The sequence below is a fragment of the Lipophrys pholis genome, assembly GCF_963383615.2.
Source record: "Lipophrys pholis genome assembly, contig: SCAFFOLD_25, whole genome shotgun sequence".
NCBI lineage: Eukaryota > Metazoa > Chordata > Actinopteri > Blenniiformes > Blenniidae > Lipophrys > Lipophrys pholis.
In genome coordinates, this window is record NW_028292149.1 from 832,501 (window position 1) to 847,500 (window position 15,000).

General features: G+C 44.0%; 2 protein-coding genes across 3 annotated transcripts in view; both read right to left on the minus strand.

Moving 5' to 3' along the window:
* The window catches only part of LOC308128132 (NLR family CARD domain-containing protein 3-like), a 14,344-nt gene extending 163 nt beyond the window's left edge, over positions 1-14,181 (minus strand). Inside the window, exons 1-8 of one of the 2 annotated variants that reach the window (XM_080493790.1) lie at positions 14,069-14,181; positions 11,821-11,940; positions 9,887-9,988; positions 9,732-9,810; positions 9,212-9,419; positions 2,894-4,697; positions 2,640-2,813; positions 1-277 (exon numbers count right to left, since the gene is read on the minus strand). The exon at positions 1-277 is cut by the window's left edge and continues 163 nt beyond it. In XM_080493790.1, the coding sequence (XP_080349916.1) occupies positions 52-277; positions 2,640-2,813; positions 2,894-4,697; positions 9,212-9,419; positions 9,732-9,810; positions 9,887-9,988; positions 11,821-11,940; positions 14,069-14,136 (2,781 nt within the window). In that variant the 5' untranslated portion in view covers positions 14,137-14,181 and the 3' untranslated portion in view covers positions 1-51. Of the gene's footprint in view, positions 278-2,493; positions 2,516-2,639; positions 2,814-2,893; positions 4,698-9,211; positions 9,420-9,731; positions 9,811-9,886; positions 9,989-11,820; positions 11,941-14,068 lie in introns of those variants that run through there. The other variant, XM_080493791.1, reaches the window with a different exon arrangement.
* LOC308128129 (NACHT, LRR and PYD domains-containing protein 12-like) overlaps positions 1-15,000 on the minus strand; it is a 417,457-nt gene that overhangs the window by 6,567 nt on the left and 395,890 nt on the right. The window lies entirely within an intron of this gene.

The window sequence follows — 15,000 nt, forward strand, 5'->3', positions numbered from 1 at the left end:
TAACATGCTGCAGAGCTCAGTCCATCTCTGTCCTCCAACATCTGGATCCTCCTAAACTCCTCTCAGTGGTTTGACTTCAACACATTCTAACTTCAGACAGTGAACTGACCTCAGAGTCTCCAGGTTACAGTTTGGACTCTCCAGTCCAGCACACAGAAACGTCACTGATGAATCCTTCAGCTGGTTCCTACTCAGGTCCAGATGTTTGAGATGGGAGGAGTCAGACTTCAGAGCCGAGGAGATCACTTCACAGTCGGAGAGTTGACATGAAGAAAAGCTGTAATGAGACACAGAGAGGACAGGACGTTGTTATGAGGACTTTGTTGGACCTCAGAGCTTCAGATCGTCTTCTCTGGGTTTGACTTTGGCTTCATGTGGACGTGAAGGAGAGGACATGGAGGTCCACATGTTTTGTTCATGTCTTCAGTTCCAGATGTTGAAGTGAAGCTGTGGAGTGGAGCTGGACATCCTGCTACTTCTTTCTATTCATTACAGAGTGTTTGGTTGGAGAGACGGGGACAGTGGAGACAATCATTCTTCTGAGAGACACAATTCATTCATTCATTCATGGTTTAGTTTGTGAGAACTGTGGGAGCAGAGACATTGTCCTGGAGTTTGTTCAGTCTTCTTTGGTTCTAGTTTTGTACTTCACTTTGATTTGAGTCTTTTTGTCAGGAAATTGTCCAGTTTGGAAAGACAAAGGTTCCAGATGTGAGTCAGTAGTTTGGAGATAAACTCAATCACCCTCTTTACTGGTTTCATCTCCATTTAGTCTCAATCTGAAGATTTGGTTTTACTTTTGATAATAATTTCTATGATTTCTTCCTTACTAATGAAATGTCTCTGGGTCTTTCTCTTTACACTCTTTAATAGATTCCATGTGTCTTTAATAGGATTCTTCTTTTCTTAGATTTCACCACTTTTATTTTTATCATATTTATTTTTAAAAATTCTCACAGTTGTAGTTAACTTATTTTTATAATTCACATATGTATTTGCCACTTCTTTAGTTTTGTGTTTTATAGATTCTCTGTATCATGTATTTTTCTTTTTGACAGAATCTTTTAATCCTTCTTTGATCAATAGATGATCTTTGTTATTGTTTTCTTTGTTTAACATTTCTTCCTAATTCTGCATTTCTTACAGCTTTATTCACATTGTTGTCTAGATATTCTGATTCCCAGTCACTTGTAATAAATAGCTCTTTTCCACCAGCTCCTACTCAGCCTTACTCCACTTGACCCTACTGGCCTTGCCTCTACTCCACTCAGCCTCACTTGTTTTCCATTACAATAGAACGACCACGGCGTGGGCGGAGTCATCGGAGCTTTCCCCGTCATGCACAAGTAATCACCCCGATGTGATGCTTCACTGTCCGGTGTTTCGGTTTTACTGGTGCTCCTGTTAACTGGTGACTTCTGCCACAAGCTGTTAGTAGCTACTGATGTTAAAATAAGAAAAACAAACTATACGATATTTTAAATTCTAATGGAAATGTGGTTAAACAGCGTTCACCAGGGCAGCTATGGAATTTGATTGAGAATTTTGCTTGTGTTCAGGTTTAAAAAATGGCGGGTGAATGAGACGCTCACTGACTCATCTGCGTCGTGACACGCTGGTGAATCAGTGACCTGCCGTCATCTCATTGTCTACTCTTCTTAGCTCGCTTGGAACCTCAGTCTACTACGTCTTCCATGAAAGTACCTGGTAGCAGGGACCATCATGTAGTGGAAAACTGTAAAAGGTGAGTACAGATGAGTCGAGTAAGGCTGAGAAGGAACTAGTGGAAAAGTGCCATAAGTTTATTTTGGTGCCTCCATTAAGACCTCAGTCCTTAACCGGTCTGTATTACAATCTGTTGTCCTGATTGTTTTGTAAGGAGTTGCTGTTGGTGGGAACACTGGTTGTGCATTAGGTAAATTGGCTTTTGATTATTATTAGTAATGATCATAGACAGACATTATTATTAAATTAAAAATGAAATCTGATGTGCATCAGATAACCTCGGGGCACCACCTGTTTAACAGGAAATGATGCCAAATTATATCAGTCTCATCTAGATATACAAAACTATAAAATTTAAATTTGAAACAATGGTTAAATTGACAACAATTAACACAATTAATCATAAAGGATGAAGAATTTCAGACTTCCCGACATAGAAGAGGTCGACATTTCATTCACCCTTGTACACATTACTAAGACAACAAGTAGTGACAGTAGGATTCCTAAGATTATATTCATTTAAAATGAAAAGAAGAAAACCACACAGATTCTGTGTGAGGGTCAGAAAGTAAAGACAGTGGTTCATGAAGCTTCATCTGACCATCACTAGAATAAACTATTCTATTCTATTTTGTCCCGTCGCTGTGCTTCACTCCACTGATTTGACTGGTTGCTTCATAAGAAGTACTGGTCACTGTGAGGCTCTTGCCTCTGCTCTCTCATCATCCTCTCTTTCCTTGGTGGATCCTTAGCCTCCGAAGTGATGATATTTTCTTTGTAGTTTTACTTCCTGATTAATAGAGGAGAAAATATCAAGAGGCTGCAGTGTTCTACTGAGATGTTTTACTGATGTTCTAGAGATGTGAGCAGGAGAACAGAGAGTGGTGGATATTAATGATCAATAATGTCAGAACCTGAGAGCTTCCAGTTTACAGTGAGGACTCTCCAGTCCAGCCGAGAGCAGCTTCACTCCTGGATCCTGCAGCTCGTTGTCACTCAGGTCCAGATGTGTCAGACTGGAGGACTGAGAGCTGAGGACTGAGGACAGAGCTCCACAGCTTCTCTCTGACAGACCACAGCTGCTCAACCTGAAGAAGAAGCAACAATGAAAACCAGTTCAATGTTTGTCATGGACTCAGTTCTACATATTTGTTCATGAACCACGTACACAGCTTTGTTGGAGGCTTTGACCACTGGCAGCAGCTTCAGAAGAGCCTCCTCTGAAGCAGAGTATTTCTTCAGGTCAAACTCCTTCAGATCTTCTTCTGATGACAGTAAGATGAAGACCAGAGCTGACCACTGAGCAGGAGACAGTCTATCAGTGGAGAGACGTCCTGATCTCAGGGACTGTTGGATCTCCTCCACCAGAGAACCATCGTTCAGTTCATTCAGACAGTGGAACAGATTGATGCTTCTCTCTGCAGACAGATTCTTACTCAGCTTCTTCTTGATGTACTGGACTGTTTTCTGATTGGTCTGTGAGCTACTTCCTGTCTGTGTCAACAGACCTCGGAGGAGACTCTGGTTGGTCTGCAGTGAAAGACCCAGGAGGAAGCGGAGGAACAAGTCCAGGTGTCCATTTGGACTCTTCAAGGCCTCGTCCACTGCTCTCTGATGGAGAGGGTTGAGATTAACTTTCTTCTTCAGCACTTTTGACCTCCAGGATGTTTGTTGTTGTTCATCCAGGAGGTTGATTCCAGAGTCGATGAAGGTCTGATGGACATGAAGAGCAGCCAGAAACTCCTGAAGGCTCAGATGGATGAAGCAGAAGACCTTGTCCTGGTACAGGCCTTGCTCCTCTTTAAAGACCTGTGTGAACATTCCTGAGTACAGTGAGGCTGCTCTGAGATCCAGGCCACACTCTGTCAGGTCGGAGTCATAGAAGATCAGATTTCCTTTCTGCAGCTCATCAAAAGCCAGTTTTCCCAGAGACTCCACCATCTCCCTGCTCTCTGGACTCCAGTGTGGATCTGTGGCAGCTCCTCCATCATACTTGACCTTCTTGACTTTGGCCTGGACCACCAGGTGGTGGATGTACATCTGAGTCATGGTCTTGGGCAGCTCTCCTCCCTCTCTGCTCTTCAACACCTCCTCCAGAACTGTAGCAGTGATCCAGCAGAAGACTGGGATGTGGCACATGATGTGGAGGCTTCGTGAGGTCTTGATGTGGGAGATGATCCTGCTGGCCTGCTGCTCCTCTCTGAACCTCCTCCTGAAGTACTCCTCCTTCTGTGGTTCAGTGAACCCCCGGACCTCCGTCACCATGCCGACACAGTCAGGAGGGATGTGATTGGCTGCTGCAGGTCGTGTGGTGATCCAGAGGCGAGCAGAGGGAAGCAGGTTCCCCCTGATGAGGTTTGTCAGCAGCACATCCACTGAGGTGGACTCTGTAACATCAGTCAGGATCTCAGGGTGCTGGAAGTCCAGAGGGAGTCGACACTCATCCAGACCGTCAAAGATGAAGACCACCTGGAGGTCTTCAAAGCTGCAGAGTCCTGCTTCTTTGGTTGGAGTGAAGAAGTGATGAACAAGTCCCACCAAGCTGAACTTCTTCTCCTTCAGCACATTCAGCTCTCTGAAGGTGAATGGAAATGTGAAGTGGACGTCCTGGTTGCTTTGGTCTTCAGCCCAGTCCAGAGTGAACTTCTGTGTCAGGACTGTTTTCCCAATGCCAGCCACTCCCTTTGTCAGCACTGTTCTGATTGGTGGAGATCTTCCAGGTGAGGCTTTAAAGAGGTCTCCTGGTCTGATGCTGCTTTCTGCTCTGGCTGCTCTCCTGGATGCTGTTTCAATCTGTCTGACCTCATGTTCCTCATTGACCTCTGCAGTCCCTCCCTCTGTGATGTGGAGCTCTGTGTAGATCTGCTTCAGGAGGGTGGACTCTCCAGCTTTAGAGAGCCCCTCAAACACAACCTGGAACCTCTTCTTCAGGGCACATTTCACCTTCTGTTGGCAGACTCCAGCAGAAGCTCCTGAAAAGAAGAAAGCAGGAATGAGTTGAGTGTGTTTGACATTGAATGTGAAGATGACAGTGTGTTAGTGGAGATGTTTCTCCTCCATCAGCTCCATCCAGCTCCTCAGTGGAGACCAAACAGCCTCTGATCTGATGCAGATGTTTGCATCACATGAGCAGCAGAGTTCAGGAACTCTCTTTGTGTCTCCTCTTCTCTGCTGCTTGTTTTGGACTTTCTGCCTGTTCCACACTTTCTGTGTCTGACCTGGAAATGACCTGTGTTCTCTGGATGGACTCTGTTTCTGACTGCTTTCTGCTCCAGCTGAGAACATTTCAGCTTCATCTCCATCATGAGAAATGAGATGTCAGGAAAGGTCGAATCAGCATTTCCGACACTCCACAGACAGAAGCTTTTATAGGAGATGGGATCTAAGGAGGCCCAGGGCAACTGGGCACAACTCTGAGTTCAGGAGGCCCAAGAGGAAGGCCTTTGGGGAAGAAGCAAGAGGAAATGGTTCTACCAGATGTGAAATAACAAAGCAGCAGAGTGCAGCCAGCTTTCAATGCAGCAGCTCTAAATGTGTGTGAGTGTTAATGTGTTTTAATGATCTGTGTTTGACTATGAGAGGTGAAAGTGAGATAAAGGAAAATAAAACAGATGTTGGTAATGAGGTAATGATTCAAATGGTTGGGAAAGGTGTTTTTAATCATACAAATTGTACTATTACTGGAAAAACTTGTGAAATGTACTAAAGGTAGAAAAATCGTTGTAACAACTTTCACAACATACGGACGTTTCCCAGCAGCGATGCCTGTTAGAAGTCACATACACCTATGCAAAAATGTTATGTAATGTTCAAAGTTGTGAAACCAATCATGAAGGGTGGTGAAAAATGGGCACCAATCCTGTGAAGTTGACTGTGTATGTTGCCATTATGTAAGTCTGTATGTAAATCAGGGCTAGAAAAGATGTTTCCAAACTGCTATTGGGTATTTCGGGGGATTTTGTAGGGAGAGGACTCCCCGTTGCCTGGTAGGATCAGAGGACTGCTTTGGATAATAGATACTGACAGTCAGAAAGTGTTTAACTTGAAGCAGAAAAATCTCTCTGGATTATACTCTGTGGAGTGAAGATTACCACACCAAGCCACAAGCAGAGTCGTTCATTGCAGGTACGCAAAATATCCTTCCTAAACACCCCACATCCTGAATTTCCCTTCCTTATCGATGTTATGGATTATACCATTTACACCTGGATTTCAGAATTCAGATTTCTCAATTACAGCATTTTTTTCTTTTTTTTAGGGACCGAGCAGAAAGGCCGAGGCCGCCTGGAGTACAGGACCCTATTGTATTTGTAATGTTTCTTCTTATTATTCTAGAATAATAAGAATTATTATAGAATTAAGGAAATGTAAAAATTAAACCCCAGAATGCTAAAATGTCTCTCTAGCGCCACCTAGAAAATCCAAAACGGGCACCATGGCCTGTAGGAATGTCGTAGAGAGATCAAACCAAAACTCAATTGTTCGTCTCACCGAGACCTAAACATCTCATCCTGGCATCCCAGCCCTAAATCTAACAGGAAGTTAGCAGTTTGCCTTTCATAGTTACAATTTTCTACCAAAAACGGCCCTCAACCTATGAAGGAGAAGACATTTGACCGCCTGAACATCCTCAAGGACTCACCAAATTTGACACGCTCATTAACACTGGATAACGTCATAAGAAAATGAACAAATTAACCCCCAGAGTGCCAAAATGTGCTCTCTAGCGCCACCTACAAACACTACAACGGCCACAAAAAACACTTAAACGGTGACCACGGCCCGTAGGACTGCCGTAGAGAGATCAAACCAAAACCTAATTGTTCGTCTCATCGAGCCCGACAAATCACATGCCGGTACCCCCCTGACCTAAATCTGACAGGAAGTCTGCAATTTGTCATTCAAAATAAGATTTTCAAACAAATAAGATTTTCAAACGCTAGCTACCATGAGCATGAATATCTATCGACTTCAGAAACCTAGTAAATGACAGAGGAGACTCTCCTCCTCAATAATCCCCAATATCATTTTCAGTGGTGGAGCAGTTCTGTTTTTATTAGCCGTCAAAGTTTTGAACACCGAATCCGCCTCCTCGTCCAGTTTAAAGCTCCTCTGAGATTGAAGATCGTATCGCCTTTTTAATATTAGCAATCAAAGTTCCTAATGCCGGATGCTGCCGTCTCGTCCACGTGGCTTTCAACACACATTTTACTTTCTAAACCTGCTCACAGGTTGATGAAACTACACCAATACAGAGGTACAGGTCTTGTGCTTTGAATGAGGAGATACGTTTGTCTCTATTTTAAACGGTTCTCCATTAACAATCATTTTTTCAAGAGGTCAACATCGGCACTGTTCATTCTCTCTCACGACTGCTGGCTGCAGATGGAACACACACACACACACACACACACACACACACACACACACACACACACACACACACACACACACACACACACACACACACACACACACACACACACACACACACACACACAAGGACTTGTGTTGCAATACTGCCCTCTTGTGACGAGTTGGAAAACATCCAACTGTGATGTAGGACAGAGGTGTGTTCATGGAAGAATCTTTTAAGTGTAGCTCTATGAAGCAGTTCTGTGTCTATAGTTCTATGTCTAAAGTTCCGTGTGTTGTTGTTAGCGACCCGGTCAGAGCTCGCCCGCTCACATGGATTCGTATCCCGTGATTGTAGAGCAATAGTGGAAATAAAGCCGAGTTCAGCTTTGGAAGCTCCTGCCTTGTTGCCTAGTCCTTGGGCGTGTTAACCCGGACCACTAGAACCAAGTTACCTGCTACTAACCAGACGTCACGAGCTCCAGCTATGCTTGCAGGCTGGACAGCTATGAAGGGAACACTTGTCTCGACTCCTTGTTATTTGACTCGGCCATTGGACTCCCAACATATTTTAATCCTCTTGACCGATTCTAACTCTGTTTTTAAACCTCGGTTAAAGCTTGAATCTTTTTTCAATTGACTCAAACCTTCAGACGTAATTTGGACAGTAAATCTTCTAAAAGGACGGCTGAAAAACAGAGCTCAACTTGAGCTTGGGACTTATTTAAGCTTTCCTTTACAGTACTATGTGGTTGGTTTAGTAGTTACTGATGAACCAAAAGTCTGGCTTCATTAGAAAGAAGTTGTGTGGGTAGAATATATTAATGATGCGTCTCATAGCGGAGCGCCCCCTGCTGCCTCATGCAGACCTCAGCCTGCGGTCAGAATGCCATACAAGACCTGGAAGTGAAGTTAGTTACAATCAGGTTCCATGATTACTTCATAAAACACTCTGGCTTCACTTCCATGCAGTAATGTAACATAAGGATCCCAAAGAAACCTGTGTGGTTCCCAGGTGAAGAACACTTAAAGGGCCGGAGGCTGTGATTGGGCCGACCCCGACGGGCCAGGGGGCGAGGTCCCGACCAACGCTGCCTGCAGCTTTCATTTTCTTTGTTTTTACTATTTGTTTTTGTTTTCCAAATTTCTATTTCTTTTTCTTTTCTTTGTTTTGTTGCTTATACTTTTTCCAATTTATTAATTTTCCCCTCTATATTTTTAAATTTTTCAAGCTCCTGTTTTTCCCATTTTTTAGTGTTATTGATTTCCATCTTGGTTTTGATTTGGTCTAAATTTCCCCAATTTTCCCAGGTTATTTGTTTTTCCCTTACGAACAAGATTCTGGATTTTTGATAGTTGATATTATAGGAAATGAAGCGGCTTGGGACAGTCCAGTTCTCTTCTCCTCTCATTCACAGCAGTAGTTGCTGGCAGGTTGCTAAAACCACGACCACAGAGGTGCTGCAGAGAGGATGAACCGGAAACGTCTCCCCTCTGTCTCACCGAGCTCAATGGAAGTCCAGGTTAAGATATTAAAAATTATTTCTTTACTTATATACCATTTGATGTACTCAATCAATGCATTGTAATAAACAGTATTATTCTACTTGCATTATTGCTGCATGCTTTGCCCTTGCCCAAGGTTTAATAAAGCAGAACATCATGTAATTAAAGTACTAAACGGTGGACAGTCCTGATTTCCAACGTTCTCAACGGGATTTAAAGGTTCTGATGTGTGCTCCAAACAAAATACTCTTACAGGGTACTCCAGCAGAGTTGGAGTTAATAAAACCATGTCCTTGAGACCTACGCCAGGTCACTAAAGAATTTCTCTGAAACCTAACAAGTGCTGGTGGAACCCAGAGGAAAGCAGTAGTGAACCAGGGTGTTGCTACGTCGGCCTATCAGCGGGGCTGCTGTGCTGGGTGGCATATCCAGATGAAGAGAGGGATGACCCTGGGATGAAGACTGAGAGTATTCAGAGCCAGTCTCCTCGCCTGCCAGCTTAAACAGACACCGAGAAGATTGTCCTCTGTCTGTTAAACCACAGTGAGGGCTCGGGATCCGGACCCTTTAAATGGAGAGCTGGTAAAATATCATTCTGGGTTTGACAGAGATCAAATCCTCTTACTGCTCCACAGACGCTCAGCCAGCTCCTCCTGCTTCATCCTCCTCAGGAAGTCCAGGGTGATCCTCAGAAATGACTCTCTGCTGCTCCTCTGCTCTTCATCCTCATCCTCCCTCTCACTCTCTGAGCATGCTGGGTAATCTGGACTCAGGAGCTTCTTCATCTGCTTCAGCTCCTTCTTCATGAAAGTCACCATGTTGTCCTCCAGCAGCTGGAACAGAGAAACATCTGGAGTTGACTTTGAGCTGAAACTGAAGCCAGATTGAGATGTGAGTGTAAATCCAGTGCAGAGAGCAGGATGGACAACATGTGAAGCCAAATCACACTTCATGTGGGATCTCCAGCAGAAGCAGCTTCAAGCATCAGTGAAGACTGGAAGCTGGATGAAGGTTGGACTGTTTCACTTTGGACCTGAATGGATCTAATAAGCTGAGTGTCTGTTTCATGTTTCAGCTGGAAGTCACAGCAGCTTCTTCTGTCTCATGATGTGACAGTAAAGTGTTGAATGGAGACGTGTTCTCACCATAAATGTGGAGTCCAGATGTCTTTGATGCTGAGGGGCGGAGCCACCAGGGAGAAGCTGGGAGCTCTGCTGGCTCACGCTGCAGAAACATGTTGACTTTGTTAAAGCTGCTGTGTGGTGTGATGAGGAATCCTGAGACAAACACTGATTCTCACCCCTCATCACCACTTCCTGCTCCACATTTAAAGTTAAAGGGTTCCTCCTTAGACCGGTCACTCTTCATGGACACACAGCTGGATGGAAACCCAGAGTCAGAGCTAAAAACAAACACAACATCAGGAACAGACTGGAACAATGGAAGATACATGGAAGAACTGAGACTTTGATTCTCTAAGTCAGACTTTGTGAAAATACTGTGAGGATATTTAATAGTTATAAACTGTAGTTCCACATTTAAAGTTACTCTACCAGAAAAGCAATCTTCAAAATGTACTTCCCATAAAACATATCCCTTCTGCAGAGAGAATAAACCAAAACACCAAAACAAGACCATCAACACTCATTTGGACTCATTTCCAACCTGCAGTTTCCCAAATCGATCCACCAAAGTAGATGTTTACAAACAAAACATCAAACTGTGTTGATGTTTCCTAACTGACATCATCTTGGGAAATCTGCCACAAGGGTTTCTGGGATATCAAAGATGGCGTCGCAGAAGCTGAAGCAAAATGATCAAGATTGGACCGATTCAGCCCAAAATAAAAGACTGGACTTTCTCAGAGAAAGAGGATTAGAACCTCCAGAATATTCTTAAATGTTGTGAAACTGATCATTAATCAGCAAGAGGTCAACACACTGGTATGTTCCTTTAAATTTAAATGCTGGAATTATGTGTTTGTGTGAGTGTCATGACCAATTCCATTCATAAAGGTATTAATGTATCAGAGATCAACATCAACAACTGAAACTGGGTCCTACATGTTTCATGTTTCCCGAATAGATTCTGGTCGAATAACTTTAAAGTTAAAAATCATTGAGTTCAAATCTTTTCCATCCCACCCATCCCCCTCTCCTCTGGTGTTCCCCAGGGCTCTTTACTTGGTCCCACCTTCTTCATTGTCCATCTCCTCCACTTGTCCATATTTCTCATAAATACATGATGAAGTTTCTTTGCTATGCAGACGACACTCAGCTCTACGTCTCCACCAAACCACCTTCACCCTCCCACCCACCTCCATCAGTGACTGTCTACAGGACATTAAGTCCTGGTTCTTCTTCTAATTGATCAAACTCAGCAGTGATAAAGAAGTTCTCCTCATATGATTCAGGTCCATTAAAGTTCCTAGTTTGTCCACCATCATGGACAGCTCCTCTGGTTCCCCTCCAGTCTGGGTGAGGAGTCTGGGTGTCTTCCTCGACAGCACTCTGTTATTTCCAACCCACATCAATAGAATGACTGAGTCAGCATATTTCCACCCTGGTAACATCAAGCTCTGTTGCTCCTCCCTCAGACCCAGCAGCATCTCCACACTGCTCCACACCCTGGTCACCTCCATCTGTTTCCTTCTCTCTGGTCTCCCTCTCAAATCCTCCAGAAACTCCATCTGCTGTCAAGTTCTTCTGTATGAATCATCATCAGAACACCTTCCATCCTTCACATGACACTGCTTCTCCAGAAACTCCACTGACTTCAGTTCAACAGCTTCACTTCACAATTCTTTTCCAGACATTCAAGTTCATCATGAAGCTCCTCCCTCTGTACCTCATTGATCTCCTCTGTCCCTCACCCTCCTCCTTCACGTCTCACCAACGTCCACAGTACTTCTCTGACCTCCTCTCTCAGCCTCACTGACCTCCAGCCTGGATGAACATCAGGAGGTCCAGAGCCTTCAGCCAGCAACTCTGGAACTTCTTCTCAACCAACATCCAAATCATCCAATCACTGACAACTTTCAAATCTTGTCTTCAAACTTTGAAACCAGCAGATTCATCATCAAAATAGGACTTTTGAAAGAGTGTAGGATCAGACTTTGCTGCTCAGTTTGCAGTTTGGACTCTTGTACTAAAATACTGGAAGTGAATCTTAGAGTGAGCACAACTTCTCTCAGTCTGGTTTTGAGGAAATAAAAGAAAAGAAAGAGTTTCTTACTTTGTGTCTGAAGGTCCAGGTTCAGCACTGAAGTCTGGTGGAAGATCATTGGACCAGTCACTCTTCATAGACAACCTGCTGGATACTGAAGACCCTGCTGTGTGTCTGAGCTTCTCACCTCTATATACGCACACACACACGCACATACACGCACACACACGCACACACACGCACACACACACACACACACACACACACACACACACACACACACACACACACACACACACACACACACACACACACACACACACACACACACACACAGAGTCAAAATGTTGTATTAGATCAACATATCACACTTGGTTCTTATCATTTCATTTCCTGTTTTCAACAAAATAACTTTAATGTTATTTTCTTCTGGAAAAGTTTTCAGGAATTGATCAGTAAAAATATGTTTGATGAAAGAACTTCAATAAGCTTCATGTCATTTCCAAACTTCCATTTGTTTCAAAGTTCCTGGAAAAGTAGGAGCATCTGATCTGGACTCTGACTTTTCCCACAATAATCAGTATGAACAGTTCCAGTCTGGATTCCCTCAATGAAGCTCAGAAACAGAAACTCTCATCAGAATCACCATCAACCACCTGACTGCAGCTGACTCTGGACTTTTACCCTCCTCTTCCTCCTCCTACTCCTGCTCCTCCTCCTCCTCCTCCTCCTCCTCCTCCTCCTCGAATCACCAACTCCATGTAACCCTCCTCTACAGACTGGCGTCCATCAGACTGTCCATCACATCACTGGATTGGTTCCACTCAATTCCATTGGATTCCATTTGATTCAATTCAATTCATAGAGAACCACAATAATCTCCACGTACTTCTACAGAGAAAAAACTCAACTGTTCCACCACAGCCAGTAAAAGCAACAGTAGAAAGAAAAAACATTTTAACAGGAAGAAGAGTGTAGAACCAGACTCAGAGGAGGAGACTTTCTGTAGAACCAAACTCAGAGGAGGAGACTTTCGGTCGAACCAGACTTAGAGGAGGAGACTTTCTGTAGAACCAGACTCAGAGCAGGAGACTTTCTGTTCTTCTAATTGAAGGTTCAAACATAGAAAGTGATGAAGGGAGAGGATAGGGACAGTAGCGACAAGCAACATACAGATTTGTCTTTAGTTGCATTGAGTTCATTCAGTTCAAATCTTTTCCATCCCACCCATCCCCCTCTCCTCTGGTGTTCCCCAGGGCTCTGTACTTGGTCCCACCTTCTTCATTGTCCATCTCCTCCACTTGTCCATATTTCTCATAAATACATCATGAAGTTTCTTTGCTATGCAGACGACACTCAGCTCTACGTCTCCACCAAACCAACTTCACCCTCCCACCCACCTCCATCAGTGACTATCTACAGGACATCAAGTCCTGGTTCTTCTTCTAATTGATCAAACTCAGCAGTGATAAAGAAGTTCTCCTCATATGATTCAGGTCCATTAAAGTTCCTAGTTTGTTCACCATCATGGACAGCTCCTCTGGTTCCCCTCCAGTCAGGGTGAGGACTCTGGGTGTCTTCCTCGACAGCACTCTGTTATTTCCAACCCACATCGATAGAATGACTGAGTCAGCATATTTCCACCCTGGTAACATCAAGCACTGTTGCTCCTCCCTCTCACCCAGCAGCATCTCCACACTGCTCCACACCCTGGTCACCTCCACCTGTTTCCTTCTCTCTGGTCTCCCTCTCAAATCCTCCAGAAACTCCATCTGCTGTCAAATTCTTCTGTATGAATCATCATCAGAACACCTTCCATCCTTCACATGACACTGCTTCTCCAGAAACTCCACTGACTTCAGTTCAACGGCTTCACTTCACAATTCTTTTCCAGACATTCAAGTTCCTGATGAAGCTCCTCCCTCTGTACCTCATTGATCTCCTCTGTCCCTCACCCTCCTCCTTCACGTCTCACCAACGTCCACAGTACTTCTCTGACCTCCTCTCTCAGCCTCACTGACCTCCAGCCTGGATGAAGATCAGGAAGTCCAGAGCCTTCAGCCAGCAACTCTGGAACTTCTTCTCAACCAACATCCAAATCATCCAATCACTGACAACTTTCAAATCTTGTCTTCAAACTTTGAAACCATCAGATTCATCATCAAAATAGGACTTTTGAAAGAGTGTAGGATCAGACTTTGCTGCTCAGTTTGCAGTTTGGACTCTTGTACTAAAATACTGGAAGTGAATCTTAGAGTGAGCACAACTTCTCTCACTCTGGTTTTGAGGAAAGAAAAGAAAAGAAAGAGTTTCTTACTTTGTGTCTGAAGGTCCAGGTTCAGCACTGAAGACTGGTGGAAGATCATTGGACCAGTCACTCTTCATAGACAACCTGCTGGATACTGAAGACCCTGCTGTGTGTCTGAGCTTCTCACCTCTACACACACACACACACACACACACACACACACACACACACACACACACACACACACACACACACACACACACACACACACACACACACACACACACACACACACACACACACACATTGATGACTGTAATGAGGAGTCAAACATTCCAACCACCGATGATCCCGTCACTTTCTAATTTATTCCCAACCCGTCACCTGACACTGTCCCCAAACGTCACAAAACACCGTCCCCTTACTCTCTTCTGATGTGAGGAGGACAACCAGCCAAAACAACCCAGGAGGTGATTCTAGAATAATGAAGTAGATTATTCCTGAAAGGCCCAGTCAGTCACCAGATCTCAATCCAATAGAACCTGAATTTCTCCTCTTACAGATTAAACTTGGATTAGAAAGACCCACAAAGCAACATCAAGTGAGCGGCTCTGCGGTGAAGCCTGGAAGAGCATTAAAATAGAGGAAACCCAGCGAGCGCCTGCTGACGTCATGAGTTCACAACTTCAGCCAGTCATTGCCTGCAAAGGCTTTTCAACATGTGTGAGAGATAAAGGATTGATTCTCTCTTATTTCATTGGTTCAGTGACTTTTGAGCCTCTGACATGAAGGGATTGTGTTCAAATCCTTTCGTTCCTCACATTGTTATGGGATGTTTTAGTTGAAGCCACTGAATTAAAGCTGAAGTCTGCAGGGTTTCATTTCTATTTACTGTGGTAATATACAGAACAAAATGAGACAAACTTTGTCTCTGGACAAATCTTTGTGGACCAAACTGTATGTTAGTGATGTGGGACGTTTGGACTTGTTGGGGCTGAAGA